The 13748-nt window shown below is 47.5% G+C and overlaps 5 protein-coding genes across 5 annotated transcripts; 2 read left to right on the top strand and 3 right to left on the bottom strand.

Moving 5' to 3' along the window:
• Positions 1-2981: 2981 nt before the first annotated feature.
• Aspvir_009917 (uncharacterized protein) lies at positions 2982-3900 on the top strand (the record flags this gene model as incomplete). The annotated part of the gene is made up of 2 exons (XM_043273055.1): positions 2982-3231; positions 3293-3900. The coding sequence occupies 2 exons, from the start codon at positions 2982-2984 to the stop codon at positions 3898-3900; spliced, it is 858 nt and encodes a 285-aa protein (XP_043128990.1).
• A 107-nt stretch (positions 3901-4007) lies between these two features.
• Positions 4008-4527, top strand: Aspvir_009916 (uncharacterized protein; the record flags this gene model as incomplete). The annotated part of the gene is given in 3 exon segments (XM_043273054.1): positions 4008-4012; positions 4066-4228; positions 4240-4527. The coding sequence occupies 3 exon segments, from the start codon at positions 4008-4010 to the stop codon at positions 4525-4527; spliced, it is 456 nt and encodes a 151-aa protein (XP_043128989.1).
• Positions 4528-5629: 1102 nt separating this feature from the next.
• Positions 5630-8965, bottom strand: Aspvir_009915 (uncharacterized protein; the record flags this gene model as incomplete). The annotated part of the gene is made up of 1 exon (XM_043273053.1): positions 5630-8965. One exon carries the CDS (start codon positions 8963-8965, stop codon positions 5630-5632), a length of 3336 nt encoding a protein of 1111 aa, XP_043128988.1.
• Positions 8966-9707: 742 nt separating this feature from the next.
• Aspvir_009914 (uncharacterized protein) lies at positions 9708-10797 on the bottom strand (the record flags this gene model as incomplete). The annotated part of the gene is made up of 4 exons (XM_043273052.1): positions 9708-9845; positions 9952-10103; positions 10163-10429; positions 10488-10797. 4 exons carry the CDS (start codon positions 10795-10797, stop codon positions 9708-9710), a joined length of 867 nt encoding a protein of 288 aa, XP_043128987.1.
• A 1242-nt stretch (positions 10798-12039) lies between these two features.
• Aspvir_009913 (uncharacterized protein) lies at positions 12040-12794 on the bottom strand (the record flags this gene model as incomplete). The annotated part of the gene is made up of 3 exons (XM_043273051.1): positions 12040-12180; positions 12230-12258; positions 12326-12794. 3 exons carry the CDS (start codon positions 12792-12794, stop codon positions 12040-12042), a joined length of 639 nt encoding a protein of 212 aa, XP_043128986.1.
• Positions 12795-13748: the final 954 nt, after the last annotated feature.

The following is a 13748-nucleotide window of genomic DNA, read 5'->3' as shown; positions in this document are numbered from 1 at the left end:
CAGCCTTCCTCATATCCTCGAGGACACTGAGAGCCTATAATAGCTAACAACCGAACAGCATCACTAGTCAGTTTGCGAGGAAAGTACCAGATCTTCTGGCCTTTGAGGATTAAGATCCACATTAGCTGACCTCCATTATCCACATGGATAGATGATATCGCATTTGCCCTGCTGAGAAGGAAGAATTCTCTTCGATTATCTTTCCAGTCTGAGTTAGTTTTTCCAATATTATCTGGGGATAGGCAGGATGTTTTGCTGTAAAGATCATGTTAGACTATTTCAATCAGGCAGAAGTCCCTAATTCTGTTCTTGATATCCAGGAGATTGATAGGATGTCGCTCGTGCAATGATACTTCCTGGACTGTTAATCTTTATGTTCTTAAAGTAGGCTCTATCACCGCGTAGTCATAAATATCTATCATCTTGTTTGGCTGCTCCCGTAGATGCTTCTAGAACGCATCTAAGGTCAGTTTATGACCACAGAGTGAATTCCTAGACAATGAGGCTTGGTGAAGTAGCAGCTTATTAAACTTTTTATCAAGGCAATTATGCAGAGCCTGTGAATCATTCGGGGGAATCAAGTCCCTATCTGATGTTAGGAAGATTGATGGTACCATTGTGATAATCTCCAGTGGACGCTTAGACATAAGCAGGCTTTCTATAATGTCAGTGATAATGTGCTCTCTTGGTTTCACCTAATTTGCTTTCTCATCCAACTTACATATGAATTGTTGAAGCTCAAGAATGCCTGCGTTGTCAAAGGTTGGAAAATCAAAATTGTATGAACCCCATTGAACTCACTTTAGGATATGAAGCACTTTCTGCCGCTTTCTATGCTCCTCCCTCCATTTCTTTCATTTTTGGAGTTTCTCGTCTGCCATGTACTGAATTAGATGGAAGATTCCCCGGCGGAAGAAGACGGTTGGGAAAAAGGAGCTTCTCTTAGGGTGAAGACGGCTTTTTTAGAGGAGTGGGGAACTTCCCAGGTGAGAAGGGGAACTTCCCTAGGGAGGGGAACTTCACCCTGTCAATCAATCCACCAATAAATGGTGGTGAGGTATCTTCTCCTGAATTAGTGCTTACAGCAAAACAACACGGCCCCTACTCACCACACTTATTCATCTGCAGCGGTTGACTTTGATCAGCTGGGAGTGTGACTGCGAAGACAACAGGCTAATGACTAGGACCATGATCATCAGCGAAGTAAACAGATACCTATCCTACTGAGTTTGTTATAGTATATATAGGATTTTCATATATTTCACTAGACTTCATGAAACGAGAATACAATCTAAAGTCACAGGTCCACGACTGGCTAGGGTTGAAACAAATTAGAAGTCTGGATCTTGAACAAGAGGTGACAGGGTGAGTCTACTGTCTTGGATGGCCTAGCTGTATTGTCTAGTCATAGTATATCCCCGTCACCTGTTAATTGTCATCCTTGTGAACCTCGAGTCCCAAATCATGGTATTGGGCATGCCTGCCCTCAACCCTATCCAGCACCTCCACAGCCACCATGCTAAACAAGACGAATCTCATAATGCTGACCTTGAGGTGAGTTAAAATCGAAGCCATACCTGACGTCATTATGGATGTTCATGGGAGGATGGTAGGGGGGTTGATTGCCTTCTGCACTCTGCTCCGCAGTTACAACTGCGCCGGCCACCCAGTGTGGGCCGCAGAAGCCATCTTGTTTAGTCACCAACTGTGTTAAGAGTGTATCTGATCGCGAAGAAAGTCCATCAAGATTACTAGCTGGTTCATCTGTGCATGCATGTCATTCTCAGTCAATGCTGAAAGCCCCCTGACTCTAGGTCGCGCTGCCATCCTGTCCATGGATATGTTAGGGCTCCGCCGGTGGCTCTGATGGTGCCTTGATTATGTGGTGTGACATTAGTGATTGAGCTCCATGCATCACAGCACCCCTAAGTCAACATCCATAGTTGGTGAAATGGCAGACGGAGCAATGTCTGACTGTTAAATATGGCTTAGCACAGCTTGGCCAGTGGCTTAAAGACCTTTAGCACAGTTGATGTGGGTCTTAAGGCACTTATCACAATTTCAGCCTACTAACCTCTCATGTCATGACTCACGAGCCAATCCCGCGTGAACTACCCATACTGTCTGTGCCACACATTGCCCTTTTTCAGACTTATACCGCAAGTGTTGCTCATTATGACTGTAGTGTGAATTCTCAGAGTAAGCCGCCTGCATAATTTTGTGATTATGTTAAATTCTGCTGTGTTCTTCTATTCAGCTAAAAGGAGAGAAGATTAATCAGAGGACAGCTTAAAAAGTAATGGGAAATGATCCTAACTTACTATAGTTAAAGGGGGTGGTAAGGTGCAGACTACCGTGCAGTGCATGGAGAGACTGGCCCAATGGCAAAAATAGCTTAAGTTAGTCTGAGTCAACACAGTGTTAAAGAATGGGAAAGTAATGAGGAGAGGCAGGCAGGCAAGGAGGCCATCTATATAGATCACACTGCTTCACGCACCATGATGCTAAGCAGCATCAAAGTGCTTTCCCCAATTAGGCATGCTATACCAGATGCAGTAATTCGCCGTCACCACAGAATATGGAGTATTTATTCTTGACATAAATGTCAGAAGGGCTAGTTGAAATGCATCAAGAGAGGCACTCCTCATCTTTCTTTTTCCAACAATAACATCACTTTGTTATTATGATCGTCGCAGATCAACTTGCCATTCGAATCTAACCCCGTCTTTGAATGTTTAGCCAACTATAATACACCCTCCTTCAACATGACTGCAAATCCTCAAAACAAACCAACTCCCTATCATCCACTAATACAGCAGATGTCAGTATCCCTAAGCGCTGACATGTCAGGGTCCAACACGTACATTCCAACAGTTCCCCGACGCTTAGCCTTCCTAAATAATCATCAGATGAAATAACTTAAAGAGCCGCTCGACGTATCTTGCCATTCTCTAACTTCTAACGCTGTCTCAAGCAGCACAATGTCTCTCACGGCAATATCTCTCATCCTCCTCCTCACCCTCACACCAGTCACGGCGACATGCTACTGGCCCAACGGTGACACAGACAACAACTACACCCCTTGCCCCAACAGCAAATCCTGCTGTCTCAAGGGCGAAGCCTGCCTCTCCAACGGCCTCTGCTACGGCGCAACCCTTAACATCGCCTATCGCGGTGCCTGCGCCGATAAATCCTGGCCGGTCCAGGACTGTCCGCATGTTTGCCTCGATAGTACGCGTTCTCTGTTCCCCCTTTGCCTTGCTGTCTGGCCTTGGGACTAATTTAAATGCAGCGATCCCAGATCACTGGGCAAATCTCTACTCGTGCCCCAATTCCTCAACGAATGTGTTCACGTGCGGATATGCGGGGTGGGCGACGGACGTCTGCCGTGCGAATCTGGGGCAGTGGCAGTGGGCGAGTGGGGAGGTGGAGGTTGCGAAGAATGGGAATGGAAATGCGAGCTCTTCTGCGTCTGCTTCTTCTTCCGGGGTGCAGGACATTATCACGACTACGTCGTCGGGTTCTGGTTCGTCCACCAAGACGGCGAGGGGGACGATTACGGGGGATATTGTCACGACTACTGGGTCTGCGACTGCTACGGCATCCACAGGGACAGGGACAAGTACTCCAAAATCGTCGGATACCTCTATCTCTGCGATGACGCTCGGCGCGGGGTTAGGTGTTGGACTAGGCGTCCCGCTGCTAGTCGCATTGGGTCTACTGATCTTTTTTATCCGGATGCGAAGGCGAGCGCCGGCAGCGCCAGCACCGCCGGTCAATGAAAAGGTCTACCCCGGAGCTGTATACTATCCAGGCCCAGCGGAGATTGCCACGCAGAGACACAATATGGCTACGGGGTTGGAGGGGTCGAGGCATGATCGACCGGAGTTATATGGGTAGTTAGTTTACGCTATGCTTGTATCGCAATGTACATTTCCTCTAAACCTGCCACCACCCCGGCGTGGACCATAGGTCCAGTGTACTAGCCTGACCCTGCACATCAGCCCATGCCGTATGTCCCACCCAACTGATATAATCCCAAACATCCTGACTCGATACGCCCAGTTCAGTCCCCGTATACGCCATCGGGGTGGTCTGTGGGGCCTGGATCTCCGTCTGCAAATCAACCGGATACACCCGCCCCGCCGCAGCAGGAGATGTTCCATCCGGCGAGTCAGACACGATCAGCGTCCCCAACTTCGCCAGCGACGCCCGAAAAATTCTCGTAGTGAGATCCAGACTCGGCCGCGCAGTCGGATGCCACGCCTCGACGCGCGCAATCGCCGCCATGGCGAGCTCGACCTGCTCCCTGCACGACTATCAAAACACTCGCAGGAGCTGGGCCATCGACAGTTCAAATCCCCTTTTGCGACTTTGCAGTATGATGCGAAACATTTGGTACAATCTGAATTCTTCTACTCGCCTGCTCAAATCGCCAAATTCTTCTTACCAAATGATATTCTACCAACTGACGATGGCCAAGTGGACGTGACTGGTAGCGTGGAACCTCAATGTCGAAAGAACTAGCTCATATCAAGTAACGGAATTCTTGCCATACCTTATGAGGAAGCTCGTTAGCTTTACGCCCCAATTCTTGAGCTACTGTCGACAGGAGTTCGAGTCTTTGAAGCCTGCCGGGGAATTAAGCTCATCGGCTCGTCGGGTCGAAAGCCGGTATACGCTGAAGTCTGAGGTCTATAAGCGCTGAGGATGACAACATCATTTTGCTATGCATCGGATTGTGAATGTGACATTTACTCAGCCATTTCCGAGGAGTTCCTACACTCCCCCTGTTGTAGCACCGCGTTTCTTCACACAGGGACAATGGCTATCACAGCTGCTTTAAGAGGTATCAATCATGAGAACATCACATGATGCTCTCGGCTATTCTTACTTCTCTCACTTCATCCGTGATCTCTTGTTCTCCTGGTGGCGGCCTAACTGCAAACATCAAAATGGGATGCCAGGTAGACACAAGGGATCCCTCCCATGGCAACTACAAAACCGACAATCAAGTCTCCGACAGAAGATGCAGGCATGGGCGAGGTCCGAAACCTTGCCCACTCCTTCAAACACTCCCCTTCCAGAGAACCTACGCAACTTCAGCTTGTTCGGGAACGTAGTTGATCACAAGGGTCTTGATTTCACAACAGGTATCGAGAGCAGTCAGACTGTTTTACGCCGAAGAGATGCTTGCCAATCAGAAGACCACCTGTGTGGATAGGAAATGTCCACGAGGAGAAGCTATGAACCCGAATTTGCGGATTATCTCGGAGGAACTGAGGAAGGGCCATGTCTGATGTGATGTTGACTTGGAGTCGCCTATCCTATTTTTAGATTAACCATCTACATACAACAGGTAGTCTTCGAAATGAGCTACTGTGCAGCAGCAAAAAAACGAATCTTTCATTGAGGACTCATCGCTCCGTCAATGTAGATACACCGATGACAGCCCTTGTAGCGATACGCCCCCGAGGTCGTGCACTGTTTCCGGGGTAATACGGCTGGCTACTCTCCAGCGCTTCAGTCGCGGGATTCAAGTCGATCGTGGTAAGCTTAGCCATACCAGAGCCACAGATTAAAATGATTCATTCAATGGCGAGAGATGAGCGCAGGTGACAATGTCAAATCAGTCTATTTCTTGCAAGTCTTGCCCTCCCTGCTCTACTGAGATTCTTCTGGAAGCCATGAGAAGGGGATGATCTCCAAGAACTGATTTTGCAGTGGTCCATCTCTGCGTATGAGGTGACTTGACGCGCTCTTCACAGGGCGGCAGTGCGATCACCGCAGCTGCTGTATGTCCTGTTGCAGTCTCCGGATGTTGTGACCCTTCTATTTGACTGCCCGCCGTCGGGGGCTTTTCGCTTGGTAATGGATTATGGATGTCCTTCCAGTTGTTGAGAGAGCGCGACGAGGATATGGCATCATGGTGATTAGGCCCCAATGTTTTGTTGCGAAGCTCAGAACATTTTTCCATTAGGGCCAAGGCGTCTTGCAGCTTTCCTAGGGATTTCCAGGTATAGGCCATGTTGTGCATGCTGAGAAGAGTATCAGGATGTTCAGCTCCTAGGATAGTCTTCCTCATCTCCAACACTTGCAACTCAAGCTTCTCAGCTTCATCCCATCGTCCTTGCTTCCAGTAGATTAATGCCAGGTTTCCCATACTGGTGAGAGTATCAGGATGTTCGGTCCCTAGCACAGTCTTCCTCATCTCCAGTACTTGCACTCCTAGGCTCTCAGCTTCACTCCACTGTTCCTGATTTAAGTAGGTTAATGCTAGATTTGCCATGCTCATGAAAGTATCAGGATGTTTAGCCCCTAGCACAGTCTTCCTCATCTCAAACACTTGCATCTCAAGCTTCTCAGCTTCATTCCATCGCCCCTGATCCCAGTAGGTTGATGCTAGATTTGCTATGCTGATAAGAGTATCAGGATGTTCAGTCCCTAGCACAGTCTTCCTCATCTCCAATACTTGCAACTCAAGCTTCTCAGCTTCATTCCATCGTCCCTGCTCCCAATAAGTTGATGCTAGATTTGCCATGCCAGTGAGAGTATCAGGATGTTCAGCCCCTAGCACAGTCTTCCTTAGCTCTAATACCTGCACCTCTAGCCTCTCAGCTTCACTCCATCGTCCCTGATCCCGGTAAGTTAATGCCAGTTTTGCCATGGTGAATAAAACAGAAGGATGATTGGGCCCAGTTTCCTCCTGTTTGATCCTTATTAGCTCGGTATATAGCACCTCGGCTTCGCGATATCTTCCATCACTTTGCAGGCAGTCTGCAATATTCTCAATCAAATCAGTATACTCTTTCCACTGTGCTGTGAATTCGTCTTCATATGCAAGGGATAAGGCATGTGGGAGATATTCTCTCCAAAGTCCTCGATTTGTGTAATGATCATCTGGGAACACTTTGCGCATCTGATCAGCGGCCCTCCGGATCCAGTAACTAAACAGTGCATTCTGCCGTAGCCAGTTCCTCATCGCAATATGCACTAGTCTGTGTAGGTGTATGCCTGTATCTTGGCCGTTGATAAATGCATATGCGTTCAGAAGTCCCAAAGCATCAATTTCGCGTTTTCTGGATGTTGCCACGGGAAGAAGGGACCGAGGGATGTTGCGTGGATTAATACAAGCCATGAAAGATAGAAAGTCAGCTGCCAATTGATCCTGGCGTTGGATCTGTTTGAATGAGATCAACCATGTGGTGATCACTGGGTTCTGGAGATCCTTATAGCGTCCTTCATCTTTGAAGTCTTCACTCAAGAGTTCCACTACCTCTGCTTCCTGTTCTTGTAAAAGCACAGAGTAGGTGGACAGGCTCAGGCCATTTTTGTTAATGTATGCTGATGCCTGCGTGATCGCCAAGGGCAGAAACGCCAGTTTCTCCAGAACAGTAACTGCTGTGAGATGATCCTGAAGCAGACCTTTGTCTACCAGTGACCTTTCGAGAATTCTTAATGCAGTGTCCTCATCCACATCTGGAATAGGAATGATATTGGAGGATGTTAGCTCCACAGCAAGCTTCCGGTTCCTTGTGGTGAACAGAATGCGGCCTTGTTCACTCTGCGGGAGAAAGTCTTCAAGAGCTGGACCTGCACCATCATCTGACAGCCACATGTCCATATCATCAGCATTGTCAAAAATCAGAAGCCACTTCCCAGCCTGCTCGGAGCTGAGGTATCTTTCAACTTGCTCTTTGACTTCTGCCGGCTTCACATCGTGAAGTCCAAGAGCTTGCGCCATATTCAGGTACGTCTGCTCGATCACCTCATAGCTAGTGCATGCGACCCAGAATATCGAGCACTCCTTATCTCGATCCCGTATGCGGTACGCAAGCTCCAAGGCCACTTGTGTTTTCCCAACCCCTCCTAATCCTGTAATGGCGACCTTTCTGGGCCCGCCTTGCATTGTAATTAGTTCTTCCAGTCTGGTGATTTCATTTCGACGACCAACGAACCGCGGATTCCTTCCCAGTGGAACCATGTAGTGACCCATTCTGCTGTTGCTCTTTATCAAGCTCTGATTCATGCGAGAGACGGGCATGGCCGACAACAACCATTTCGCATAGGCAGCTGCTGTCAAAGCCGCATATCCCTGCCACTCTTTCTGTTTATGAGAGTCGCAGTAGTCGCATATCCCGCGGATCACCAGAGTCGGAAGCCCATCCATGAGGCCTGCTGCTTCCATCTCGAAACAGAGTATGCCATGCTGATCAGCAAGACGGTCTCGAGTTTCAGAGTCCTTCATCACTTGATCTCCAGATGCGATCAACCCATAGTGGATATGAGGTGTGTTGGCTGTACGCGGCGGTCGACAGACCAATTGCTCTTTATCGCACTTTTCACAGTTGCTTTCTGGGTCGGCATGGTGATACGAGGAACGAAATAGATAATCAGACTGCTGATTTGGGGGCGAGAATCGGTCTTTCATGTCAGGATTTCGACCCAGTACATCCCGCACTATTGTCGAAATAGCATCCTCTCTTCTAATCATCTGCCTCGACTCAAGATGAGCCACATGTGTCAGAAGAGTCTGTGGTGGTTTGTTTAATGTGCCAGTCGGCTCGAAATCTCCGCCTTGAACTGCCTTGCCGTAATCATATTGGATCACTCCGCTGTATCTTCCGACCGGCTTGCTGACGACCACATCACCCAACCGGATGTCATTACTGGTACTAGGTACCCCTCCTCCGATTCCCACCATCAGGCCAAACTGGACCCGTGGGAAGGTCGAGACCATGTGAGCCACGACTGTGGAAGCAGATATGGTTCCATATATGCCATCTGGCAGACAGGCAATCACGATATAATGGCCGTTCAATTCACCAAGGACGTATGCGTTCGGATCAGTGGAAGGTTTAGGCAGGAGATTATGGGTCTTGTCCAGCATGACGCTTGCCGCTGCCATCTCCAACGGTAGGGCGCATATCCACGCGACCGTGTAGTCATCGTGCGTTAAGGCCATCGTGTCGGAAAGAGAAACAGAGCATAATTAGTGAAACCAGGCTCAGGGAACTCACGTATCCAAAAGCGAAGGAATCTAACTGCGTACGGGAGATGTCGAGGAAGAGTTGGAAGGGAGGGAGGGGTAATCGTGTGTTCTGACAAGGCTGACTCTTGAGCACCTGCCTATTGGTTGATATCTTGTCACTGAGGCTGGACAATCATTCCTACCACCCAGGAGCCATTGGATAATCCATCATAGGCAGTGATTTAGCCTCTGAGTATCAACCCCAGCCCCTAGGCGTACTTTCATCCCTTTGTCCACCTGTTAGCCAATCTATGTTCACCATATTTGTATGTCATCATAGGTATAGTCCTAGATACAGATGAAGATCCTCCTTTTAATCTATCGTCTTAATCTAAATTCTATAGTAAGGAAACGGGATATTTAGAAACGAACTGTGTAAAGCGTTTGTAAATTTGTATAATACATGACTAAGTCAAAATATCATGATGTATCGAGGTACTCTCAGACTCTCAAAAGCATATATTTCTATTTCTGGTCATGTAGACCTCCTCTTGATTAGAAGGCTTGATCTAGGAAGCAGGAGTAAAGCTGTCCGGCCACACTCGCGATGCGAGCATGAATGTTTGGCTCCAAGAAGCGAATATGTCTAATAAGAGATGCTGCTGCTATCCACAAGCTTAAAATCTATGAGAAATGCTTCGGGTGGCCCATTTCTCCGGTAACATCAGAAGTTAATCTAGTCCCAGTACAAGGGCATGAGATTCGGCATTCGCACAACTCCATAGCTCTTGATCTGTCTAATTGAGTTACCCAAAGCCTCCCTCTCAATACGTTCTTCGTCACTCAATTCTGTTATTTCTGAAAATACCAGTCTCTGTCGATTTGGATAATGCATATTGTCAGTGAAATATAGTATACTGGGCGTGGTACCTTTCAGACGAATCTTCGGGGAGCACCAAAGCAACTGTTGTTTCACCTACCAGATCGTTTTTCCATTCTGTAAGCGCTCTGCTCAACAAGGTTCGTGCATCATATGCAGGGTCACTTTCAGAAGGAATATAATCCGCGATATTCCAGTCAGAACCGGGCATGCTGGGAGAGTCATCAGCTTCAGGAGCCGCGTCAATCAGGTCTATAGAGAGTAGTATGTTAGTCACTAGGGGTAGATGAATTAAAACGGAATTGCGTAACTCATTCGTTGATATTCGAGATACGCCTCCTGCCGGGCCCGGCGCGAGCTTTGCCTGATCTGTTCCCAATGGCCATCTGCTATGCTCCACTCGTGCGGTTCGGTGTTTGCACTTTCTATTTGACTTTTCCATTTGCGAGTGCATTCCTCCAAAATGCACTGTGCTCCATGGTCAGGAATGTACTTCGTTATGGCGGGCTCGAAGCGCGAAACAAAATGTGGCGACGTCAGGTCGAGAAGTTCCTCGAAACAATGCACATGATAGTAGTCTATAGAAAGCCCTAATTTCAGAAGAAGAACCATAGTCCGAAAGGGATCCACTCTTACCTGGGCTTCCGTATACATTACGGCCCGGGGACACTGCAATCCTATAATCACCGGGAAGGATACGATCGGTACAAGAAATCCCCCGGCAGGTTGCTCCATTACGCGAGTCAGGTGCTTTCTGTAGCAGGAAGATGGGATAGTGAGATAATTGAGCATCACCAGAGAAGCCAGACAAAAACTGCGGCTTCAGATGGCGCATAAGATTGCGTTTATCGGATCCAATGTCCTCTTGTCGTCTTTCCTCCGGTGAAAGAGCCTGCCGGCGGGCGTGCTCTGCTGCGTGCTCTGCTTCCTCCCGCTCGCTCGACATCCTGAAATGCTCTTGTATGTCTTCGTCAGTAATTGAATCTGCACTTCGACCCATCTCCCGAGCGATTCTCTCTGTGAGTGTACGCCTTCTGCGTTCCCTTTGACGCCGTTCCCGATCCTCGCGCCTCTGTTTAGATATCGCATCGATCCGATCTGGCATGGTCAATGGCCTCGTATATAATCTCACAGTAACAAGTACTGAAGAATAGGACTGTATATTAAGAACCACACTATCCCACGTATCGACTGTGCAAGAATTCAGATTCACTGTATCAAGGCATTAGCAGGTATGTGTACTGGAGGAGATGATTGTCACACCAGAAGTCTCCTGGCAATGCTCTGGTGTTCCAACTTATTTGGCTAAAGGATATCTTTGCAGTTTCAAAGAATTTTGGGATCTGAAGTGTACAGCAAATAGATATATACAAAAAAGCCGGTTAATTCTTCCACTGACGGGGGCTGGGTGTTAATATAGCAGTTTCAGCAATTCGCGCTAATGAACTGCGCCTCAATGCCTGCGCTTATGCTTGACGCCAGCAAGGGGCACAGTGCCATGACTGCGTCAGGTAGACAAGAAACAACAAGTTGATTGGAGGTATCCTCAGCGGACCACGCCTATTAAGGATGGCCCACCTCAGCATAACGGCTCGGCGAGGGCCGAGCCGCACAGCACAGCCTTGCTATGTACGAGCCTATAAGATGCAATGATATGCTCAAGGTACCCAGTAGTAATCCTGACTATACTGTTGCAAGAATAAAATTTCCTTCCAATCTGACTGAACCTGCTAATGGTATCAATCTGTATGTTCATAATAATCCTACGTAAAATATTATGCACCAGATCAAGGTTGGAAATGTCTGGTCTTATCGTCCAGATGACCCATGCCCACTATCTTGACATTAAAAATATTAAAGGATAGACATAAAAAATCCTCCTAGCTAGTACCGCTTGCAGCTTGACTACTTCTGGAATGGTGATGCAGAGCTGATTAATATCAAGGCACCTGGTGTTATCTACATTCTGGTGGTCAGGTCTCTAGCGCTGGTGAGAAAGAGCACTGGGAGATCTGGCAACAGATTATCAGTAGTGCAAGTATAGATGCAGCACCAAGACTATATAGGCAACATTTATGTTTGTAGCCATTTCCCCGGTGAACAGAAGTGCCTGTAAGATACGCTAGCTCTAGTTATATAAAAAGTGCCCATATGCAACTAAATGACGCTAAATACAATGCAACAAGCCTTAAAGAGCAGCACGTGCACCCCCATATCGACCAGATGTGGCCGAGTAAAAGATGTGTCCAACAAGACACAGAGTCCCCGCTTCTATGAACCGTTGCTGACCGTCCGACAACTCGCCCGACAGCTTCAATCTTTTGAATTCCTCAGAAAACTCAGTTTCCGTTTCGAGAATGGATTCGCGAACGGCTTACTGCGTCTACAGGTGACTCTTCGACGACGTCTGAGAGAAAGAAAAGGCAAAGTTATAAACGTACATATACTCCAGTAAGGCCGTTGCGTATACTCACCATCGTGCAAGAAGATAAGCAGCATAGACTGCGCTATCATTCCCGCTCTGACGGGACTGGCATCGGGAAACATGTAAACCGTCGATTTGACGGCCGTGGCTATCAGCTCATTCTCTTTGAGTGATCGTTTATCGGTAGAAGTTCTCTGCAAATCGACGGGGAGTTTGCCGTCATCTTGTGGTTCCTGTTTGTAGTTCTGATAGATAGCATAGAGAAGCTCTTTCGTCATACGTTGTGCGGTTTCCCAGTGCTTGCATTGACGGCAGCCAGGAAACTTGCTGGGCCAAGGGATGCCCATCATCGACGGGGACAGTGGAATTGAATTGGCATCTCCGTCGCCATTGGTTGCTTCGAGGAAAGCAAACAAACCGGGATCAAAGGCACTGTCGTTAGAGGTCTGGATAGGATCATAAATATGGGAAATTGGCATGAAAAAATTGGTTTTCGGGTCGTTGGCGAACGACGGCATTTGTATTGATGGGCTCATTATTCTTTGCGAGATGTTGTGACTGAGAAGGATGAAGATATTGCCTCTCACTAATAACAAGTGAAAGGCTCTCCCTTATAGCCATGTTTCTCATGTTTGACGATCATCAACAAATCTGGCGACTCCATCCTACTTCATCAACCTGCATGGCATTCTACAGCACCTGCTTCGGGTATTTAACCCGCAAATCACACATTTGCCAAAGGAGGATTAAATAGGCGAGTGTAGGGCAAGAAACTTGTAGATAACGTCACATAAATAAGCCACTCAAGCCACTTCACCTTGTGAAGATCTTTTTCGGACTCCGTGGTGGATGTTACCAGATAGAGGCAAGTACAGCGGACTATATCTACAATGTGGACTTTTGGTATTTTTACAAAGATTACATGCTACCACTACTGCTACCCTATGATTGCACACACTGCATGTATAGTTTTAATATTAAATCATCACCTAGTATAGATATCAATTCAATACCATAGTATTTAATATTAAATCATCACCTAGTCGAGATATCGATTCAACATCGAATCATCATCTAGTCGGGATATTGATACCTTAGTATTCAATATTGAATCATGTTGAAGATATTGAAATCAAAGAGGACAGTTCCACGGCAGCGATCCAAACGATTCAAAGAATGGTAAGAGGTCCAGTTGGTAGAGGACAGGCCCACGCCACGACCGAGCAAGCTTCAGGACATGGCTGAATCTGCGAGTAAAACTTGGATGCTGTGGCTGTCGGGGTCATAACCAAACTGCTCAGCCCAAGCAACTGAGCTGGGGTGAAGAGCTTCATCTTGCGCGGGTTACTGACCTCATCTCACGGTATTCTCTCACCTTTATACATCTCCTCCCATTTTAGTCTCTTTCGGGGGCCTCTTGAGCATCACAGAGGGGTATCGCCTGGCCAACATCGCCAACCCCTCAATAATCC

The sequence above is a fragment of the Aspergillus viridinutans genome, assembly GCF_018404265.1.
Source record: "Aspergillus viridinutans IFM 47045 DNA, scaffold_9, whole genome shotgun sequence".
NCBI classification, from domain to species: Eukaryota; Fungi; Ascomycota; class Eurotiomycetes; order Eurotiales; family Aspergillaceae; genus Aspergillus; species Aspergillus viridinutans.
This window is presented reverse-complemented; position numbering and strand designations above follow the sequence as displayed.